Raw genomic sequence first — 21,419 nt, forward strand, 5'->3', positions numbered from 1 at the left:
TGACAATTCGTGCATAATGGAGTATTGTGAGCACGGGGCGTGGCTGTATTGCACGTGGTGCATGAGGTAAAAAACACTGTTTTTTGTTAGCCTTCTCCTTAGATTGAGACATAGTGTAGCCATAGATGTTATAGGCAGAATATGGGCCGCAGGCAGAGAGAAGAGTATCGCACGTGCAGAGAAGGGGTTAATGTCACTACTCACGTGCAGAGAAGGGGTTAATGTCACTGCTGTGGTGCAGTGCAGCTTACCCACGTCCTGTTCTTGATGTCCCAGGGGAGAAATTGTGCTCTCCACAGTCCTTTTGAGTCTCCTTCCAGCATTATCCACACAGCAAATAAGTGCTCCCCTCAGCTGTCAGGAAGCAGGCTGAATGAAGTTATGGCCACCGAGATTAGGAAAGCGCTTCTCGTTCAAAACTAGAAGCTCCAGAAGTGTGTGGGGATCTAAAGGACTGCGGCCTAGACCAGCTAGAAGCCGCGAGCTCAATTTATGAGGGCCGCTGGCGATGCGCGCCAGCTGAAGATTCCGCGGCCGGACACAGCGCGAACGCCGCTGGACACCGTATCAGCACTCCCCCTGCCCCCAGAGACCAGGACCCACTGCCTGTTGCGCGGTCATGACGACTGTGCAGTGACAAGCCGTCTCAGATCGGCCCATCATATTCACGGAGGCGGATAGCAGAGCTGGAACTGCGCTGTCCTTAAAGGAATATTGCTCAATCGATCCCCCTTTACATACAGTGCCTACAAGTAGTATTCAACCCCCTGCAGATTTAGCAGGTTTACACTTTCGGAATTAACTTGGCATTGTGACATTTGGACTGTAGATCAGCCTGGAAGTGTGAAATGCACTGCAGCAAAAAAGAATGTTATTTCTTTGTTTAATTTTTTTTTAAATTGTGAAAAGTTTATTCAGAGGGTCATTTATTATTCAACCCCTCAAACCACCAGAATTCTGTTTGGTTCCCCTAAAGTATTAAGAAGTATTTCAGGCACAAAGAACAATGAGCTTCACATGTTTGGATTAATTATCTCTTTTTCCAGCCTTTTCTGACTATTTAAGACCCTCCCCAAACTTGTGAACAGCACTCATACATGGTCAACATGGGAAAGACAAAGGAGCATTCCAAGGCCATCAGAGACAAGATCGTGGAGGGTCACAAGGCTGGCAAGGGGTACAAAACCCTTTCCAAGGAGTTGGGCCTACCTGTCTCCACTGTTGGGAGCATCATCCGGAAGTGGAAGGCTTATGGAACTACTGTTAGCCTTCCACGGCCTGGACAGCCTTTGAAAGTTTCCTCCCGTGCCGAGGCCAGGCTTGTCCGAAGAGTCAAGGCTAACCCAAGGACAACAAGGAAGATCTCATGGCAGTGGGGACATTGGTTTCAGTCAATACCATAAGTAACATACTCCACCGCAATGGTCTCTGTTCCAGACGAGCCCGTAAGGTACCTTTACTTTCAAAGCGTCATGTCAAGGCTCGTCTACAGTTTGCTCATGATCACTTGGAGGACTCTGAGACAGACTGGTTCAAGGTTCTCTGGTCTGATGAGACCAAGATCGAGATCTTTGGTGCCAACCACACACGTGACGTTTGGAGACTGGATGGCACTGCATACGACCCCAAGAATACCATCCCTACAGTCAAGCATGGTGGTGGCAGCATCATGTTGTGGGGCTGTTTCTCAGCCAAGGGGCCTGGCCATCTGGTCCGCATCCATGGGAAGATGGATAGCACGGCCTACCTGGAGATTTTAGCCAAGAACCTCCGCTCCTCCATCAAGGATCTTAAGATGGGTCGTCATTTCATCTTTCAACAAGACAACGACCCAAAGCACACAGCCAAGAAAACCAAGGCCTGGTTCAAGAGGCAAAAAATCAAGGTGTTGGAGTGGCCTAGTCAGTCTCCTGACCTTAACCCAATTGAAAACTTGTGGAAGGAGCTCAAGATTAAAGTCCACGAGACACCCAAAGAACCTAGATAACTTGGAGAAGATCTGCATGGAGGAGTGGGCCAAGATAACTCCAGAGACCTGTGCTGGCCTGATCAGGTCTTATAAAAGACGATTATTAGCTGTAATTGCAAACAAGGGTTATTACACAAAATATTAAACCTAGGGGTTGAATAATAATTGACCCACACTTGTATGTTTAAAATTTATTAAAATTTAACTGAGCAACATAACTTTTTGGTTTGTAAGATTTATGCATCTGTTAATAAATCCTGCTATTGTGTGAAGTTTGAAGGCTCTAACTTATTTGCATCTTATCAAACCTGCTAAATCTGCAGGGGGTTGAATACTACTTGTAGGCACTGTAGGAGGATGGAGAGGTTGCCGCTTGCATCGGTGGGCTGCAGGACGTCATTATAGGCTTTGTCAACTATATGCCTGGGTCCAGGGGAGGAAACATGAAGGTGAGCCTCCATTTGCCTCTGCTGCCGTTGGGAGACCGGCAGGAACCATTGCCCTGAGCCTAGGCGTGAGCCCTTCGTTGCAGGAGAGGGTATGGGGAGGTATACTCTGCGTTCTTGCCTATTGATGGTTCGGGAGCGATCGGACCCCAGAAATGGCCCGTCGCCCCCTTCACCCCGTTACTTAAAAACGGGGATTTTAGTGTGTACTCACCATAAAATCCTTTTCTCGGAGCCAATCATTGGGGGACACAGGACCATGGGTGTTATGCTGCTGCCACTAGGAGGGCACTAAGTGAACACAGAAAAAATTAATTCCTCCTCTGCAGTATACACCCTCTCGCTGAGATTTCCCCAGTTCGGTGAAAAAGCAGTAGGAGTATTAAACAAAGAACAATAAACTATGTCAAAAACCTAAGAACGAGACAACAAGCCAATAGGCTAACAGGATGGCTGCTGTGTCCCCCAATGATTGGCTTGGAGAAAAGGATTTTACGGTGAGTACACACAAACATCCCTATTTCTCCTACACCTCATTGGGGGACACAGGACTATGAGACGTCCTAAAGCAGTCCCTGGGTGGGAAGCAATCACACCTGCTAATACCCAATGTACCACTGGCTTACCGCTGTGGTACTGCCGATTGCAGGATACGCCTGCCTAGAGCTGCATCTGCAGAGGCCTAAGAGTGAATTTGGTAGTGTTTTGTAAAAGCATGCAAGCTGGACCAAGTCGCAGCCTTGCAGACCTGTTCTGCTGACGCCTGGTGCCGAATGGCCCAAGCGGCGCCCACTGATCGAGTAGAATGCGCCTTAATCCCTGCTGGGACAGGTGTGCCCCTGACATGGTAGGATTCCTGAATAGCTGAGCGAATCCACTTGGCTAGTGTGGCTTTTGAGGCCGCAGACCCTTCCTATGCCCCTCTGGAAGCATGTACAGGGCATCTGACTTGAGGAAGGGAGCCGTCCGTGAGATGTACCGTCTAAGAGCCCTAACCACATCCAGGGTGTGGAGGGCCTTCTCGATACGATGGACTGATGCCGGACAGAAGGAAGGCAAAACAATCTCCTCATTGAGATGAAAAGAAGACATGACCTTGGGCAGAAAAGATGGGGACGTCCTCAAATCTGCCTTGTCCTGATGAAAATTCAGGAACGAAGGATGGCAGGACAGAGCCGCCAACTCTGAAACTCGTCTGATTGATGTAATCGCCACTAGGAAAACCACCTTCCAAGAAAGAAAGGTGATACATCCTGCAGCGGCTCGAAAGGGGCTTCCTGTAAGGCTCCGAGGACCAAGTTAAGATCCCATGAATCCAACAGCATTTTATAGGGAGGCGCCTCATGGGAAACTCCCTGAATGAACATCTTCACCTGTAATCTGGTGGCAATTTTGCATTGGAATAGAACTGACAAAGCTGAAATTTGTCCTTTGAGTGAACTAAGCGCGAGACCCGACTCTAAACCGGATTGTCGGAACGCCAATATGGAAGGGATGGAGAACAACAGAGGGGATCATCCATGGTCCTTACACCACGAGGTTTTCCAGGTGCGGTGATAAATGCACATGGACACGGGCTTCCTAGCACTAATCATGGTGATCACCTCGTGAGAGAAACCAGCTTGTGCTAAAATCCAGGATTCAATGGCAACGCCGTCAAAGACAGGGCCCTGGAGTTCTGGTGGTAAATCGGGCCCTGTGAGAGTAGATCCATGCGATCTGGAAGTTGCCAGGGAACGTTGGCGACAAGTTGGACTAGTTCTGAGTACCATGCCCGGCGCGGCCAATCCAGCGCAACTAGGATCACTGGTACCCCCTCTGCTCTGATTTTCTTGATGACCCTTGGAAGCAACGGAAGAGGGGGAAAAATGTACGGGAGCCGAAACCGGTGCCACGGCAGAACTAGGGCGTCTGCTTCGATGGCGCATGGATCATGCGATCGGGCAATGAATCAGGGAACTTTGTTGTTTAGTCTTGAGGCCATGAGATCCACATCGAGTCCCCTAGCGACGGTAAATCTGCCGAAAGACTTCCGGATGAAGAGACCACTCTCCCAAGGCGAGGCCCTGGTGACTGAGAAAATCTGCCTCCCAACTCTCTACACCCAGGATGTAGATCGCCGAGATGGCCGAATGGTTGGTCTCGACCCAACGGAGGATGTGACTCACCGTGCATGGCCATCCTGCTTCGGGTACCCCTTGACGGTTGATATACGCCACAGCCGTGGCAATGTCGGATTGGATTCTGATGGGGTGACCTGCGAGGAGATGGTGAAAACTTAGTAGGGCTAGCCTGATCGCACGTATCTCCAAGATGTTGATGGGGAGACGCGACTCTCGAATGGACCAATGACACTGTGCCGTGTGGTGGCGGAAAACTACACCCCAGCCAAGACTGGCGTCGGTGGTCACCACCAACCAACGTACTGGGAGCAAGTACATTCCTTAATTCAGGGAGGATTTCAGTGTCCACCACCTGAGGGTCTGTCTGACCCGCAGGGTCTAGGGAGAACGGGTTCTTGTCCCAAGCCAACAGCAACGCATGTTGCAAAGGGCGGAGATGAAACTGTGCGAATGGGACAGCTTCTATCGCTGCTACCATCTTTCTGAGAATCCCCATGCTGAAACGTATGGAGTGTGGAACTGGTCTGGAAAGACTCCGTGCTCCCTGTTGTAAGGCTCGGGCCTTTTCTGGAGGGAGAATGACCAACCCGCGGGAGGTGTCCAAGATCATTCCCAAAAAGGAAATCTGCTGAGCTGGTGCTGGAGAAGACTTTTCGAAGTTTATCTTCCAACCCAGGCAAGAAAGTGTATTCACTGTGATACCTATGGATTTCTCGCAGGCTGGAAGGGACGGGCCTTTGATCAGTAGGTCATCCAGATACGGAAGTACCACCACTCCCTGAGCATGAAGAATGGCCATGACAGCAGCCAACGCTTGGTAAAGACTCTGGGGGCGGTGGCGAGACCGAAAGGCATGGCAACAAACTGGAAGTGTTCCTCTCGAATTGCAAAGCGCAGGAACTGTTGGTGGGATGGACAAATTGGGATGTGAAGGTAAGCATCCTTGATATCGATGGATGCTAGGAACTCTCCTCTTTCCATGAAGGCGACAACTGTCTAGAGGGATTCCATTCTGAATCGCCGTACCTTGACAAACTGATTTAACAGCTTGAGGTCCAGTATGGGCAGCATTGTTCTGTCCTTCTTTTGGACTACAAAAAGGTTTGAATAAAACCCTTGAACCTTTTGTCGTGAGGAATCGGAATAATGACTCCGTCACTTTGCAGCGCATGAACGGCCTGAAGGAAAGCTGTTGTCTTTGTTTTGGGGGGTGAGGACCGGAAAAAACGTGTCGGGGGGGAGAAAACTCTATTTTGTATCCGGAGGACACCAGCTCTCTGACCCACTCGTCGTGGACGACCGTGAGCCAGACCTGACTGAACGAAAGTAGACGACCGCCTACTTTGTCGGTGTCCGCAGGACACCGCAACAAGTCATTGTGTAGAGGATCTATGGGATCTGGTTCCCCTAGTTCCAGATGCCCTTGACCTGGGTTTCCAGGTGCGGTTAGGTCTGTATGAGACCTGAGAATCGCTGTCTCCACGCGAGGTCTGACCTGATCCAGAAGAGAAGGTTGTGGAGGACCAACTGGAATTGCTGCGAAAAGGATGAAAATGAGTCGGCTGTTATTTCGAAACGGCCGGACGGGCCTTTGTTGGGGAAGGAATTTACTCATCCCCCAGTAGCGTCAGAAATGAGCTGATCCAGCTTTTCTCCAAATAGGCAACCAGTCTGATAAGGCAGAGAAGTCAATGATCGTTTGAAGTGGAATCTGCCCGCGGAGCCATAGGACCCTTCTAATGGAAACTGCGTTTGCGGCTGCCTGTGCAGCGCAATTGGCGGCATCTAAAGAAGCATCCACTACAAAGTCTCCTGCGTGAACTATCTGACTGGCGAGGCTGGCTGCCTCCGGAGGGAGATTGCTATCCTGAATGGCTGTCACTAACACCTCTGCCCAAGCAGCCATAGCCTTAGCCACCCAAGTCGCCGCGAAAGAAGGAAAAAGCGCCGCTCCTGAAGCCTCAAAAACTGAGCAAGGAAGGTAGTAAATCTGACGGTCAGAGGGGTTTCTGACTGAAGAACCATCAGAAATGGATAGGAGCGTCTTGGAAGCAATATGCGATATAGGGGGATCCACAGAAGGGGATTGTAACCAGTCCTTCATTAGATCTGGAGTAAAAGGGTATTTAGAATCAATAGGCTTTTGACCTGAGAACCGTTTATGTGGCCGATCCCTATGTCTCTGGACAATGCCCTTAAACTCAGTATGGCTGGCAAATACCCTGCGCACACATTTGGTCTTCTTAAAGGCCACATCGTGCTCCGGAGCGGAAATATTTTCCTCGTCCAACCTCAGAATCTTGTTGACTGACTCTATAAGAGAATCAAGCGATTCTTGGTCATTCGGGGGGTCCTGAGGTAACGACGTGTTAAGACTCATTCTGAGTCATGTTCACTGCAAACATTAGGAGAGGGTAGAGCGAGAAACAGAAGTCGCAATGCCGAAGCGCGAGCTTGATCAGGGGATGCGTCATGGGTCCACTTCCTAGAGATCTGACCACCCCTTGACTTAGTACAGCCCCTGCTGGTGGATGGTTCCCGGCCGTCGCCGGAGCCCTCCGCGGACGGTGAAGACACGATCTGACTTAGAGGAGTACCGGATAGTCTATAGCCTTGGTCAGTGACTCCACAGACCGTGACAGGGACGCAGCCCACTCAGGGGGACTAAACTCAGAAGGCACGGTGGCAGAGGCGGCAGATGGCGTTTGAGCACAAGCCGGGTCGCAATCCGTGCATAATGGATTAGTTTGGGCACTGGGCAAGGCAGTCTTGCAAGTGGCACGAGGTAAGAACACAGCGTTTCTTGGTAGCCCTTTTGGCTTCCTTAGATTGAGAAATAGTTCCCCCAAAGGGTTACAGGCAGAGCATGGGCTGCAGATGTGAATGTGCAGAGAAGGGGTTAAGCTTTCTTCCTAAGGCAGATGCAGCTTACCCATGGCCCTGATGCTGTGTCCCCAGGAGAGATATCGGTGGCCCTGCAGCAACGCTGGGTGCTGTCAGTCAGTGCGCTCCCCCCGCAGCCGTCACAGAGCAGGCTTGAGGTAAAAGACATGGCCCCCGAGACTATCAGGGCGCTAAGGACGTGGGCGGTGGCCCCAACGGGGGGCGGCGCCATGTAAATTGCGGCATAGTCTGGCTGAAAAGCCGCGGACTAAATTTCTGGGCCTGCCAGCACTGAGCGCCGATTGAAGTACAAAAACGGGGGATTGCGACAGCGCTTTCTCCCAGGGACCAGGACCCGACCCCGTACCTCCGTTCAGGTGCTCACGCAGGGCCACGCTGTCCGGGACCCAGCTGCAGATCTCATCCTCCCAGGCGATGCAACAGAGCCGGAGTTCTTAAAAGCTCAATCCATCCACCCTACAGGCAGGAGGATGGAGAGGCCATGGGGCTAAAGTAGGCCATCAGGCGGTCTTCCTCTGGTGCTCCGTGAGTTTGCCTTTTATCACTGTGGGGAGATCGGGACCGTGAAGGAACAGTCGCCTCGGAAAATTAGGTATGCCCCAGTCGTCACAGGAGAGGGTACGGGGAGGTATACTCCGAGTTCTCACCTGTTGTTGGTTCGGGGGAGAGCAGACCCTTGAAAAGAAGCTGTCGCCCCCTTCACTCCGTTAATTAAAAAATAAAAATTTACAGAAAAATTTTTTAAAAAGGAAATTAAAAACGGTGGGGTCTGAAACCCAGACCCAACTGCCTCCTACAGGCACTAAGCAAGAACTGGGTAAATCTCAGCCAGCGAGAAGGTGTATACTGCAGAGGAGTTAATTTTTTCTGATTCACTTAGTGTCCTCCTAGTGGCAGCAGCATAACACCCATGGTCCTGTGTCCCCAATGAGGCGTAGGAGAAAACTGACACTGTGCCTTTAAATCCTAACTGCACACCTTAATGTGAAAATGGGAAAAAACATCTCCCTGAAAACTACCCACATCCCTTTTAGCAGCCATGGAAGAGATAACATCCACGCTCAGATTAAAGCATTTTATTGTTTTACTGAAAACAAAACAGGAAAACGAAGACTGAATGTTGGCAATGATCGGATGGGAAGGGGGCACTTACAAATCATGATAAAAACAGGAAAAAAACAAAAACAAAACCCAGTAGCTGCACTAATGACAATTTTAAAAAATAAATGACAAATTAAAAATCCACCATAAATGGTAGGTTGTGTTTTTTAATTATTTAAAAGGAAAAAACAAAAAAAAACAAAAACAAACAAAATACAAAAGAATTGTATTCACACTACGGTTCTGCTAACATTTTTTTATTTTTATTTTTTTCTTTAAAAAAAGGTCTGCTTCTGGTAATTCATTCTAAAATCAGAATTCTGTATGGTACAGCTGACAGGAGGGATCTGTTCAGTATATAAATCAGGGCAGGGGGTATCAGCACCTTTATTTTTTTTTTTAATTTCTGGAACTTCCAAACTTGATTTTTTCTTCTTCTAGTAAAAAGATCATGTAGGAATTTATGGCATGGAAAACACAAGACGTTCCACTTGCTTCTGGTAGAAATCGGTAATGTTCAGTGTCTGTTTTTTTTCTTTTTTCTTTTAGGCAGGTCCGGTAGGTCGGTATTTGCTGCTGCCTTTGGGTGCTGCCACCACGTTAGGACCTTACAGTCTATGACCTTTACAAATGAAAAAAAAAATCTCCAAGGCGAGGCGGCGAGGGAGACTCCTTGCTAATACATGTACAAATTTTGCACACTTAACCCTTTAAGAACTGCAGGATGCCATTTTTAACATACAAACTGGCATCAATTCCTTGGCATGTTAAACCCATACTTGATGTACCTTCCAACAAAAGAGAATACTGACTGTGTGCCATATCTGACAAGCCCTACAACCTCAGAGACGGGGGAGAAAGTGGGCAGAGTATAGAGGATGTAATGTCATGGCACCCAGGACCAAACAAATGTTTGGGGGACTGTTTAAAGGGACTGTCTGAGATTAGATTTTTATTTTTTAAAAATGCTTCTTTCTTGTATACAGGTTGAGTCTCTTATTGCGGCTCAGCACTGTTCCCAATAAACAGAACAGATCATAAATTCATCGCCTACTCTGAGAATAGGTGATCCCTGGGGTCCAATGCTGGTAAAGGGTCTTCTGTGCATATTAAGCGGTATTGTGCACCCAACTTATGAGTCTATAGGACACTCGGACAGTCACTGAGCAGTGATGACGCATGTGCACTACAGCTCCATTCACACAGGGAACTTTCGGACCCCTACTCTTATGATGGGTGGGGGTCCCAGCAGTCAACCCTCCGTCTTTATCCCCAATCACATCCGTCATCCTTCATGTGACTTGCTGATAAATGCTGCTGAGGGTACAGCAAATGGAGCTGCAAAACCAAACCTGTGGAGCTGAGTGGCGCAATGTCCGTAAAGAAAAAATCCCTTAGGCCGTGTTCCCACAAATGCATTTTTTTAACGAGTATCTGTACCAGTACCAAAATAATATTACTAGATTTTTTCTACGTTTTCCCCTTTTTAGTGCTTTTTTAAGAACAGAAAAGCTGGAATTTTGCTAATAAAACCGCAGTTGTGTTTATTACGCGCCTTTTTTTTTCAGACTCTCCATAAAAGCCTAGATATGCACTGAAAAGCAAAGTGGGCAAAAGTTTTCATGAAATCGCACCCATTTTGCGTGAACAGTTAAACGCAGTGGATTTTCTGCATACAAAAAAAGACACACAACATTTCTGCTAGGTGGGAACATGGTCTTAAGAAACATCATTCTCTCACACAAACCCTCTGACATCTCATGTCTCCATTGTTCCTGTGCCCTTAAAGTCGCACATTTTAGCGGGACACAATTTTGTTACGGCACTCTGTTTGCTCCATGTTGTCATCTGTCAGGCAAGGTGCCACTGATCAGCTCCTTACAATCCGGTGTCCAGTCTTGCATATCTTAAAGGGAATGTCCAGGATTTTTTTCTTGTCCCAGAAGCTGCACCTTTCTCATCCATAGGCTGGGTTTAGTATTTACTTCTATATGAATTACCTGCAATACAAGACACAGCCTGAAAACAGGAGAGGTGCGGTTTCTGAAAAAGGAAAAAAACTAAAATCCCAGGCAATCCCCTTACTAGCATTTCAAAGCACAAATTAAGAATGCAAGACCCCTTTGAATATATGTCCCTTCCCATATGTTTGGGGACATTGACGCCTACCCTGGGTGTTGTGGGTGTGTATATATTTGCACTCTGCTTCGTTTAAGATGGATCTGTACTTTTTTTTCTACTGGTCGATGTTATGTGGCCCGTGGTGACACGATGTATGCTCAACTTGAGTGACAAGGGGTAACACAAAAGGTTTTCCCCCTGAAGTGGGGTAAAAATACTTTTCACTTGGTACCCCATTTGTCTGCCAAAGCCACTCTCCGGCAAGAAAAGGGTTCACCTTAGTCTGTGAATGCTAGAAAACAAGTGAAGGAGTCCATGAGACATCTCCTCATCGCGGTCGAAGTAAATTACATCCAGCTTGATGTAGAGAACAGGGGAAGGGTAGGGGGTATTTGTCTTTAGGGACCACGTCAGGGACTCTGGCTCCTTCTACGGATTCACACAGAAAAATGATGGTGAAGAAGGGGGAGCAAAAACAAAAAAGGAAACGTATTGGTGTCCATGTCTTCTCAGCAAAGGCTGTGTGCGGTGGAGGTGTCCGGTAGACCATTCTCTTGTGGTGCTTCTGTAGGGGTTGCTGGCTGGCAGTGGGGGACGACTTTGATCGTAGGGTGCTTGCATTTGGGGGAGCCACAGCGACAGCTGAAGAGCTTGCCCTTAATGTCCCAGAAACGATCGCCGTAGTCAAAACTGCAAAAGAAAACATAAGGTGTGAGGAGAGCGGCGTCAGGTTTCAAGACATTTTCTGGACATTGATGCCGTGTCACCAATGTTTGATGAGGCGACATTCCCCATCCTGTCCTGAAAGACCAGACATTTAGGCTTTCCACTGAGCCATACCTACTACCGCAAATCTTGCACCATTCTGCTCTTACGGGCTCCTTGTTTCCCTGCACACTGCTGAATGAGTTAACTGAGAATTCACCAGTGCACTTCTGTCAGGGCGTTTGAAATTCTTATCTGTCCTTTCTGAACGCCTAAGAGTTGATTTATGACTGCAGACTGTATCCAAGTTGCGATAGACTTTGATATGGTCATAAATCAGCTCGGAAAAAAAAAAAAAGACATAAGAGATACAAACTTTCCTATCAGCTCACTTACAGAGTCTCTGTTACCTCATTCTGCAGACAGCCATGTGCAAAGAAACAACTAGGCTGTAAAAGATGAATGGTGCACAATTTTTACTGAAGATCAAATGAAAAAAATATTTTATTATTTTTGAACACATGTATTTAAGTAATGAAAAAAATGCCCTTTTTAAGTTGTCTGTATCCTTTAAGTAGGATTTCCTGCTAAAAGTGTTGTAAAGGGATAAAAAGAAAGCAGTGGCAGACTTGTCTACAGGTTGTGTACAGTATTGCACGACTTCCTGAGCTGCAATGTCAGACACAACCTGTAGGCAGGGGTGGCACACTCGCTCTCGCGCTAGAAAAAAGAAGCCATGTTTTTTTTGCCTTACTTACGCAATTTGTTCTCCTGCATGGATGGGTCTACTGCTGAATAAAGCAATGCGGGGGAACCGCAGGTCCTGATGGGACATGAACACGCGGACGGGCATCAGGTTGGGCTCGCAGAGGTGGTTGATGAAGCGACTGATGTTGCCGTAGAACCGGGCGTCAATGCAATAAACCTCTCCATCCTGTAACACAAGGCACTGTTAGTACAGACAGAGCCGACACAGACTGGCTACTGGAACTTGTGCCTCTCCGACAAGTCCTCTGCCCCATCAGAGTCGTTCTTTATACGCTTTACAGGGATCAGATTATCAGTAACGGATAGCAGTGCATGCGCATGGTACCAAATTACTTTAGCAGTGCTGGCACCCTGCCTACTGCCGTCCACCCAGATGCCGAGCATCAGTAATTCACCGATACTTCCCCCCCAGTACTCAAGGCAGCTTTAGCCCAATACACAATCATTGAGATGATGGTGCGATTTATCTAGTCTGGTACAATACTTTGAGCCAGTGCAAATCGCAGTTAGCCCGATGTGCCACGTTCTGTAACAGGCTCTAGTACTTGTTATTGGCTTGTAACATGAGCAATGAGACAACAGAGCAGGTTGTATATGAATAGCAACCATTAAAGGGTCTGTCCAGCGATGCTCACTCCTGCATCAGAAAACATGGATTTTTGTGAGTACTCACCGTAAAATCCTTTTCTCCGAGACGCTCTTTGGGGGACACAGATACTGTGGGTGTATGCTTCTACCGCTAGGAGGCTGACACTAAGTGAAAAAAAGAGGTTAGCTCCTCCGCAGTATACACCCTTGCCCCTATTGCGGGCAGAAATCAGTTTGGTGCCAAAGCAGTAGGAGGACAACAAATCAGCCTTAATACAGGTACAACATGTCCAAAGGAAAACACCACCCTTATATCAAATAAGTAAACACATATTCATTTAAACAAGAGCCAACTGGCTAATAGGGTGGGTGCTGTGTCCCCCAATGAGCGTCTCGGAGAAAAGGATTTTACGGTGAGTACTCACAAAAATCCATGTTTCTCCTTCGTCTCATTGGGGGACAAAGATACTGTGGGACGTCCTAAAGCAGTCCCTTGGTGGGAGATTGACTCACCGATCTAAGCTACATGCACCTCCTGTTTAAAGGTGCTCCACCGTTGCTTGGAGAATCCTTCTACCCAGGCTCGCATCCGCCGAGGCCTGAGCATGGATATTATGTTTGGCAAATGTGTGCAGCCTGGACCAGGTTGCTGCCATGCAAACCTGTTCCGTCGAAGCCTGATGCCGAAACGCCCAAGAGGCGCCCACCGCCCGGGTAGAGTGCGCTCTGATCCCTGCTGGAATTGGCGTGCCTCTAATGCAGTAGGACTCCTGAATAGTCAAACGAATCCATCTGGCTATGGTCGACTTTGAGACAGCGAGTCCCTTCCTGCGTTCTTCAGGGAGCACGAACAGCGTGTCCGTCTGAGGAAAGGGTGCCGTCCGCGACACGTACCTCCGGAGGGCTCTACCAGGTCTAACGTGTGAAGAGCTTTCTTCCACACGGTGCACCGGTGCTGGACAAAATGAAGGCAAAACAACATCTTCATTGATGTGAAAAAGAGGACACGACCTTCGGCAGAAAAGGAGGGGCTGGTCTGAGGACCACCTTATACCTATGGAACGTGAGGAACGGAGCTCGGCAGGATAGAGCCACCAGCTCTGAACCCGCCTGATGGAAGTGATGGCCACTAGGGGAACAACTTTCCAGGAAAGGCACCTCAAAGCGATATCCTGAAGCTGTTCTAATGGAGCTTCCTGCAGAACACTTAAGACCATGTTAAGAACCCAGGCGTCCATCGGCGCCATATAGGGAGGTATCAAGTGGGACACTCCCCGGATGAAAAGTTTTCACCTGCAAATTGGTAGAAACCCTGCAATGGAACAGGACGGATAAGACCGACATTTGTCTCCTGCGGAAACCTGGGGTAAAGCCCGAGTCTAATGCTCTACCGACTGAGCTATCAGGGCTCTCTGAGCCCGACTGGAGAAAAACCAAGATGTTGGAGATTGAGAATCTTAGCGGAGAAACACCGCGGCCTCGACATCAAGCAAAGAACACCTTCCAGGTGTGGTGGTAAATTCATGCTGAAGCAGGCCTCCGGGCGCTAATCGTTGTAGCGACCACCTTGCTCCCGAACCCTGCCTGGGTTAGAATCCAAGATTCAACGGCCCTGCCGTCAAACACAGGGTCCCTGAGTTCGGGTGGCAAATTGGCCCTTGAGACGGTAGATCTGGGCGCTCTAGCAGGCGCCCAGGAACGTCGGCGAGCAGCTGCCTTAGATCTGCGTAACACACTCGATGGGGCCAGTCTGGGGCCAGCAGAATCGCCGGCCCCCCTTCCGTCTTGATCCCTTTGCTGACTCTCGGGAGTAATGGCAGTGGGGGAAATAGATATGGGAGGCGAAACTGGTTCCATGGCAGAACCAACGCGTCCACCGCGAATGCCTGTGGGTCCCTGGCCCGAGCGACATTTGTGGGCACCTTGGCATTCACTCTGGAAACCCTCAGGTCCACATCCGGAGCTCCCCACAGTTGACAAATCTGTTGAAGAACTTCGGGATGTAGAGACCACTCTCCGGATGCAAGACCCTGCCGGCTGAGGAAGTCTGCCGCCCAATTTTCCACTCCCGGGGATGTGGACAGCCGAAATCACCGAATGGTTTGCTTCGGCCCACTGAAAAACGTGCTCCACCTCGCGCATGGTTGTTCTGCTGTGGGTGCCCCCCTGACAAATTATGTAAACCACCGCCGTGGCGATGTCCGATGGAATCCGGACGGGGCGGCCTGCTAGAAAGTGATGAAACCTCTGCAGAGCCAGTCGAATTGCTCGTATCCCCCAATAAGTAGATCGGGAGGCATGCCTCCTGTGGCGACCACCATTTCTGGGTTGTGTGGTGGCGAAACACCGCTCCCCAACCGAGGAGACTGACGTCAATTGTCATTATCAGCCCATGACATGGGGGGAAAGGTTTCCCCTAGGCCAGAGAGGAACTGGTTATCCACCATCCGAGCGACTGCCTGACTTGGACAGTTTGCACCGCCGATCGAGCGTGAAAGGATTCTTGTCCCAGGCTGACACGAGGCGTGCTGCAGGAGGTGAAGGATGGAACTGGACGAAAGGTATCGCTTCGATTGTTGCCACCATTTTCCCTAGGATCCTTATCGCGGATCGGATGGTATGAGGGACTGGTTGGCATAGTGTCCGGACTCCCTGCCGGAGACTAGCGCCCTTTCCTGAGGGAGAATTATCAACCCTCAGCAAGTGTCGCAGATCATTCCTAGGAAGGAGATCCTCTGAGATGGCACAAGGGATGATTTCTTTGCATTGACCAACCATCTAAGCGGCAAGAGTATCTAGCGTGATGTTGACACCTTCCTCACATGCCCGTATTGACGGGCCCTTGACCAAGAGGTTGTCCAGATAAGGCAAGACGACTATGCCTCGAGAATGCAGTGTGGCCCTGACAATTGCTATAACCTTTGTGAACACTCTGGGAGCCGTGGCTAGCCCGAAGGGTAGCGCTATGAACTTAAAATGCTGAACGCTGATGAGGAAAAAATGGGAATATGCTGAAATGTGTCCTGGCTGTCAATTGAGGCCAAGTATTCTCACTGCTCCATGACCGCTATGACTGAACGGAGAGACTGCATCCGGAAATGTCTGATCCTGATGAATTTGTTCAGAAGCTTTAGGTCCAAAACAGGCCTGACAGACCCGTCCTTTTTGGGAACCGCAAAAAGGTTTGAATAGAACTCCTGAGCTCTTCCGTGTTCCGGCACTGGAACAATGACTCCGTTGTGCAGGAGCGACTTGATGGCTCCCAATAGAGCCCTTACCTGGTTATCCACCCTGGGAAGCCAGGAAAGAAAAAAACATCTTGGAGGGTATCTGACAAATTCTATTATGTAAACTGAGGACACCAATTCTTTTACCCATGCGTCGTGAGCGATGTTGGCCCAGACGTGGTGAAAACAGAGTAGGCGGCCGCCTACTTTACTGGTGTAGTCTGGTAAAGACCTCGAGTCATTTGGCCGACGATCCTTAGGATCTGGGTCCCCTCGATCTGGCCTGTTGAGCACGCATTCTCCCCAATGGGTTGGCTCTATATGACCTGCCGCTCCCTATCCTGGTTGGGGCGGCCTGAGGTGGCGGAATTGGGCCCCGTAGTCCACCCGGAGTCTTTTAATGCATGACCCCAGACCGGTCTCCTATTCGGGTCCCGGACCAGGCTCAGGCTGCTTAGCGGCCGCCACCTGACCAATGCCGTCACGCCCGGCCTAGAATGGCCGATGGCACTGCCAAAGGCCCGAAAACGTGCCTGAACCGGGTGACGAAAAAACGATTTAACCTTCTGTTGGGGGAGAAACCCGCTCTTTCCTCCTGTGGAGATGGAGATAAGTTGATCCAAAAATAGGCGGCCGCACTGATAAGGCAGGGAAGTCAAAGACTTCTTGGAAGTAGAATCGGCCCGCCATGTCCTCAACCATAGGGCTCTTCAGATAGAGATTGCATTAGCGGCAGCAAGTGCTGAACAATTGGCCGCATCCAAAGACGCATTCATTACATAATCTCCGGCTATCGTCATCTGACCTCTGACCTCCGAGATCTCTGCAGATAGATCCTGCGCGACCTTGTTTAATGTTTCTGACTATGATATCATAGCCTTGGCTACCCAAGTTGCTGCGAACGAGGGAGCGAGTGCAGACCCTGACACCTCATATACTGAACGAGCTAGGCTCTCAATAAGGCAGTCCGTGGGATCTTTAATCGAGGAAACCCTAGGGACAGATAACAGGGTCTTAGTGGCCAGGCGTGAAACCGGAGGATCCACTATCGGGGATTCCATCCATTGTTTACGGAGGTCCGGAGCAAACGGATAACATGTTTCGAGTGCCCTTTAATCCGAGAAAAACGCCGTTTTGGACGTTCTCTGTGCCGCTGCACTATGTCCTCAAACTCAGGGTGAGAGGAAAAAAATTCTGTGCGGCCGCTTCACTTGTTTACATGCCACTTTATGCCCCGTAGCTGCTGCGGTATCATCCTCAATCCCCAGGGTCTGATTGATGGCTTCTATGAGGCTGTCCACTGTTTCACGTGACTCTGGAGTGTCCAGGTCAATGGGCTCGTCTGAGTCGCAATCTGAGGTCTGCTCGCTATCAACCACTGGTGACGGGGAGCGATGTTGTGAGTTCATTTTCCCCTTCACTACTGAGGCCCGAGGAACTCCCTCTTCTGGTAAAGAAAGGTAGTGAGCCTGATTATCAAACACCAGAGTCTGATGATGATGACTGGCTGAGTGGAGTTACTGACTGGATATAAGGCTGCTGACGCCCTTCTGCCCTGCGGGTGATTTCTCTGTGGGATCCTTGGAGACCAGTCTGAATTCCTGCTCTTCTAAAGCTAAGTTTTCTGCTCGGCTTTTTGCATTTGTGCTTGACTTTGTTTTGCTTTGTTTTTCTGGATTTCTGCCATTCCCTGCCTGGGTCTGCTGAATTCCTTTAGCTCTGTCTTCTGAAAGTACCTGAGTGCTGATTTAGTTTTTGAAGCCTAGCTGCTTCAGGGTCTTTATCCATATCAGCTTGTTGGCTTATGTCTTTGATAGGGTTTTGGCAGATTGCAGACAGCAACCTTCCTTTCCTTTTCTGTTTAGTTAGCTTGGGCCCCATCGTTTGCTCAGCCTTTCTATCTGTGTGAGTGTTTTTTCATCTTGCTTCACCGTCATTATATGTTGGGGGCTGCCTTTTACTTTGGGGTCTGCTCTGGGGCAGTTTAGATTTCCTTTTCTGTCTTTAGGCTATTTAGCTCTCCGGCTGTGATCGAGGGGTCTAGGGCATCGTAGGAACCCCCCACGGCTACTGCTAGTTGTGTTGATAGGTTCAGGGGTCTGCAATCTGATAGTTGCCAACTTCTCTGGTTTTCTGGACGTAGCTTCTATTTTTGTGTCTGCCTCCTACGGTGACTCAATCATAACAGAGCGAGAAGCAGATCTTACGGATGCCGAAGGCACCGGATGGACTGGGCGACACCGTGTGGATTCGTTTCCCCCGGGTCTGCCTGGAGAGAGGGCGGCCCCTGCAGGCCGGAGGCTCCTGTGAGGTGGAGGTTCCCTCTAAAGGCGGCGAGACACTGTCCCTGCCCCTATCTGGGGCTTGAAGGGATTCTATTGCTCTCGTAAGCGACGCCATGTACTGTGACAGTGATCGGGCCCACTCCGGGGGATTTGACACATTGGTCGCGGTCGCAGGGGAGGGCTCCTGGGCGCGTTTGGATTCGCAGACTTCGCACAAACGCTTGCTCTTCGCCCCCGCGGAAACACAGTCCGACAAGAGGTGCATGCCGCGTAAAAGAACGTGTGCGTCTTTGCTTTTTTCGGACATGCTGTATCTGTCCGCTGCTGGGGATATGGGGAAGAGGTAGCCCCTCGTTCTTCCCTAGCGTGGCCTCTCGGGCAGCACTTACCCGAGTCCTGCGCCCCCCTACCTGAATGCTTCCTTTATATCGCGCGCCTAACTCCTCGCACCAGCCTGTAAAATTGCTCTAGGGGCGGTACTCCCACTTTGCGGCCTAGCCCGTGCTCCGAAGCCTCGATTTTTACCGCCGCCGAGTGCGGGGCGGGCTGCCGGAAGTGACACGCGGCCCCGAGGGTGGAACTTCCGGCCACGGCCTAGCTCCGGCCGAAGCCGCGGCCTCAATTTTTCCCCTACCCGACCGGGGTGGGGGGGCGCGGTACCAAAAAATGGCGCTACTGACCGGCGCAGCGTTTCTGTCCTGACGGATCCAGCCCTTCTCTTGCATGGCTAGTGGACGCCGTGAGGCGTGCTGCGGCTGTGGGCTCCAGCCCGAAATCTTCGCAGAAGCCCTCCCCAACCCTCTCCTCACTGATGATCCTCTTCAGCCTGAGCGCAGGTATGTGAGGGGGTCTTCGATAAAAAATAGGACGGTGCAGGCACCCTAGCTCCATCTAACCCTTTCAGGGGGTGAGGAAAGGGACCGTCCGCCACCTTGCAGCACTGCCGTCTAGCGTTGGTGGAGCAGTGGGGGCCACACAGACTAATCTTGTGCCTCTGTGCAAGCCCATGGTTTCAATACCTAGGGGTGGACAGGGCTAAGTCTGGCTTAATGTCCTACGTCGCGGGAAAGGATAAGTGGAGGAATACTCTCACGTGCTCGCCCGTTGATGGTTTGGGGAAATCGGATCCTTTCAATAGGATGCGTTGCCCCTGTCTCATCTTCATAAAATAACAAACAATAGAATAAAATAAACAATAGAAGTCTGGGGAAAAGTCCCAGATATGTCCCTCGGTGCGGGAAAGTATACGCAGAGACGATACTCAACGCGTGCTCGCCCGTTGATGGTTTGGGGAGATCGGACCCTTTCAATAGGATCCGTCGCCCCTATCTCATCTTCATAGTAAACTAGAAAACAAAATAGTCTGGAGAGATCCAGACTGTGTGTGCCTCCATATGGCACTAAGCAAAAAACTGATTTCCGCCCGCAATAGGGGCGAGGGTGTATACTGCGGAGGAGCTAACCTCTTTTTTTCACTGAGTGTCAGCCTCCTAGCGGCAGAAGCATACACCCACAGTATCTGTGTCTCCCAATGAGACGAAGGAGAAAGGACATGTGCACGATAGCCGCCCACGATGGATATGTGCAGTGCACCGTCATCAGTCACACTCGCCATCTAATGCATGATAGCCGCCCACGATGGATATGTGCAGCCCAACATCTTCAGCCACACTCACCATCCAATGCATGATAGCCGCCCATGATGGATATGTGCAGCACCACATCATCAGCCACACCCACCATCCAATGCATGAAAGCCGCCCATGATGGATATGTGCAGCACCACGTCATCAGCCACACTCGCTATCCAATGCATGATAGCCGCCTCCAATGGATATGTGCAGCCCAACGTCTTCAGCCACATTCACCATCCAATGCATGATAGCCGCCCAAGATGGACATGTACAGCCCAACGTCATCAGCCACACTCACCATCCAATGCATGATAGCCACCCACGATGGATATGTGAAGCCCAACGTCATCAGCCACACTCACCATCCAATGCATGATAGCCACCCACGATGGATATGTGAAGCCCAACGTCATCAGCCACACTCACCATCCAATGCATGATAGCCACCCACGATGGATATGTGCAGCCCAACGTCATCAGTCACACTCACCATCCAATGCATGATAGCCGCCCACGATGGATATGTGCAGCACCACGTCATCAGCCACACTTGCTATCCAAAGTATGATAGCCGCCCACGATGGATATGTGCAGCCCAAAGTCATCAGCCACACTCACCATCCAATGCATGATAGCCGCCCACGATGGATATGTGCAGCCCAACGTCTTCAGCCACACTCACCATCTAATTCATGATAGCCGGTCACGATGGATATGTGCAGCCCGACGTCTTCAGCCACACTCACCATCCAATGCATGACAGCCGCCCACGATGGATATGTGCAGCCCAACGTCTTCAGCCACACTCACCATCCAATGCATGATAGCCACCCACGATGAATATGTGCAGCCCAACGTCTTCAGCCACACTCACCATCCAATGCATGATAGCCGCCCATGATGGATATGTGCAGCACCACATCATCAGCCACACTCACCATCCAATGCATGATAGCCGCCCATGATGGATATGTGCAGCCCAACGTCGTCAGCCACACTCACCATCCAATGCATGATAGCGCCCTGATGGATATGTGCAGCACCACGTCATCAGCCAGACTCACCATCCAATTCATGATAGCCGCCCACGATGGATATGTGAAGCCCAACGTCTTCAGCCTCACTCACCATCCAATGCATGATAGCCGCCCACGATGGATATGTGCAGCCCGACGTCTTCAGTCACACTCACCATCCAATGCATGATAGCCGCCCACGATGGATATGTGCAGCCCAACATCTTCAGCCACACTCACCATCCAATGCATGATAGCCGCCCATGATGGATATGTGCGGCACCACATCAGCAGCCACACTCACCATCCAATGCATGATCGCCGCCCATGATGGATATGTGCAGCACCACGTCATCAGCCACACTCACCATCCAATGCATGATTGCCACCCACGATGGATATATGCAGCCCAAAATCATCAGCCACACTCACCATCCAATGCATGATAGCCGCCCACGATGAATATGTGCAGCACCACGTCATTAGCCACACTCACCATCCAATGCATGATAGCCGCCCACAATGGATATGT

General features: G+C 50.0%; 1 protein-coding gene across 4 annotated transcripts in view; it reads right to left on the reverse strand.

The window, feature by feature from the left end:
* Positions 1–8,503: 8,503 nt before the first annotated feature.
* The window catches only part of EHMT1 (euchromatic histone lysine methyltransferase 1), a 93,643-nt gene continuing 80,727 nt past the window's right edge, over positions 8,504–21,419 (reverse strand). For all 4 annotated transcript variants that reach the window (XM_073541191.1, XM_073541189.1, XM_073541190.1 and 1 more), the window contains 2 exons: positions 12,128–12,303; positions 8,504–11,354 (listed from right to left, as the gene is read on the reverse strand). In XM_073541191.1, coding sequence (XP_073397292.1) covers positions 11,174–11,354; positions 12,128–12,303 — 357 coding nt within the window. In that variant the 3' untranslated portion in view covers positions 8,504–11,173. The remainder of the gene's footprint in view (positions 11,355–12,127; positions 12,304–21,419) is intronic.

This window comes from Dendrobates tinctorius, unplaced genomic scaffold (assembly GCF_039654945.1).
Source record: "Dendrobates tinctorius isolate UK_male_01 unplaced genomic scaffold, ASM3965494v1 ptg000120l, whole genome shotgun sequence".
Lineage (NCBI taxonomy): Eukaryota > Metazoa > Chordata > Amphibia > Anura > Dendrobatidae > Dendrobates > Dendrobates tinctorius.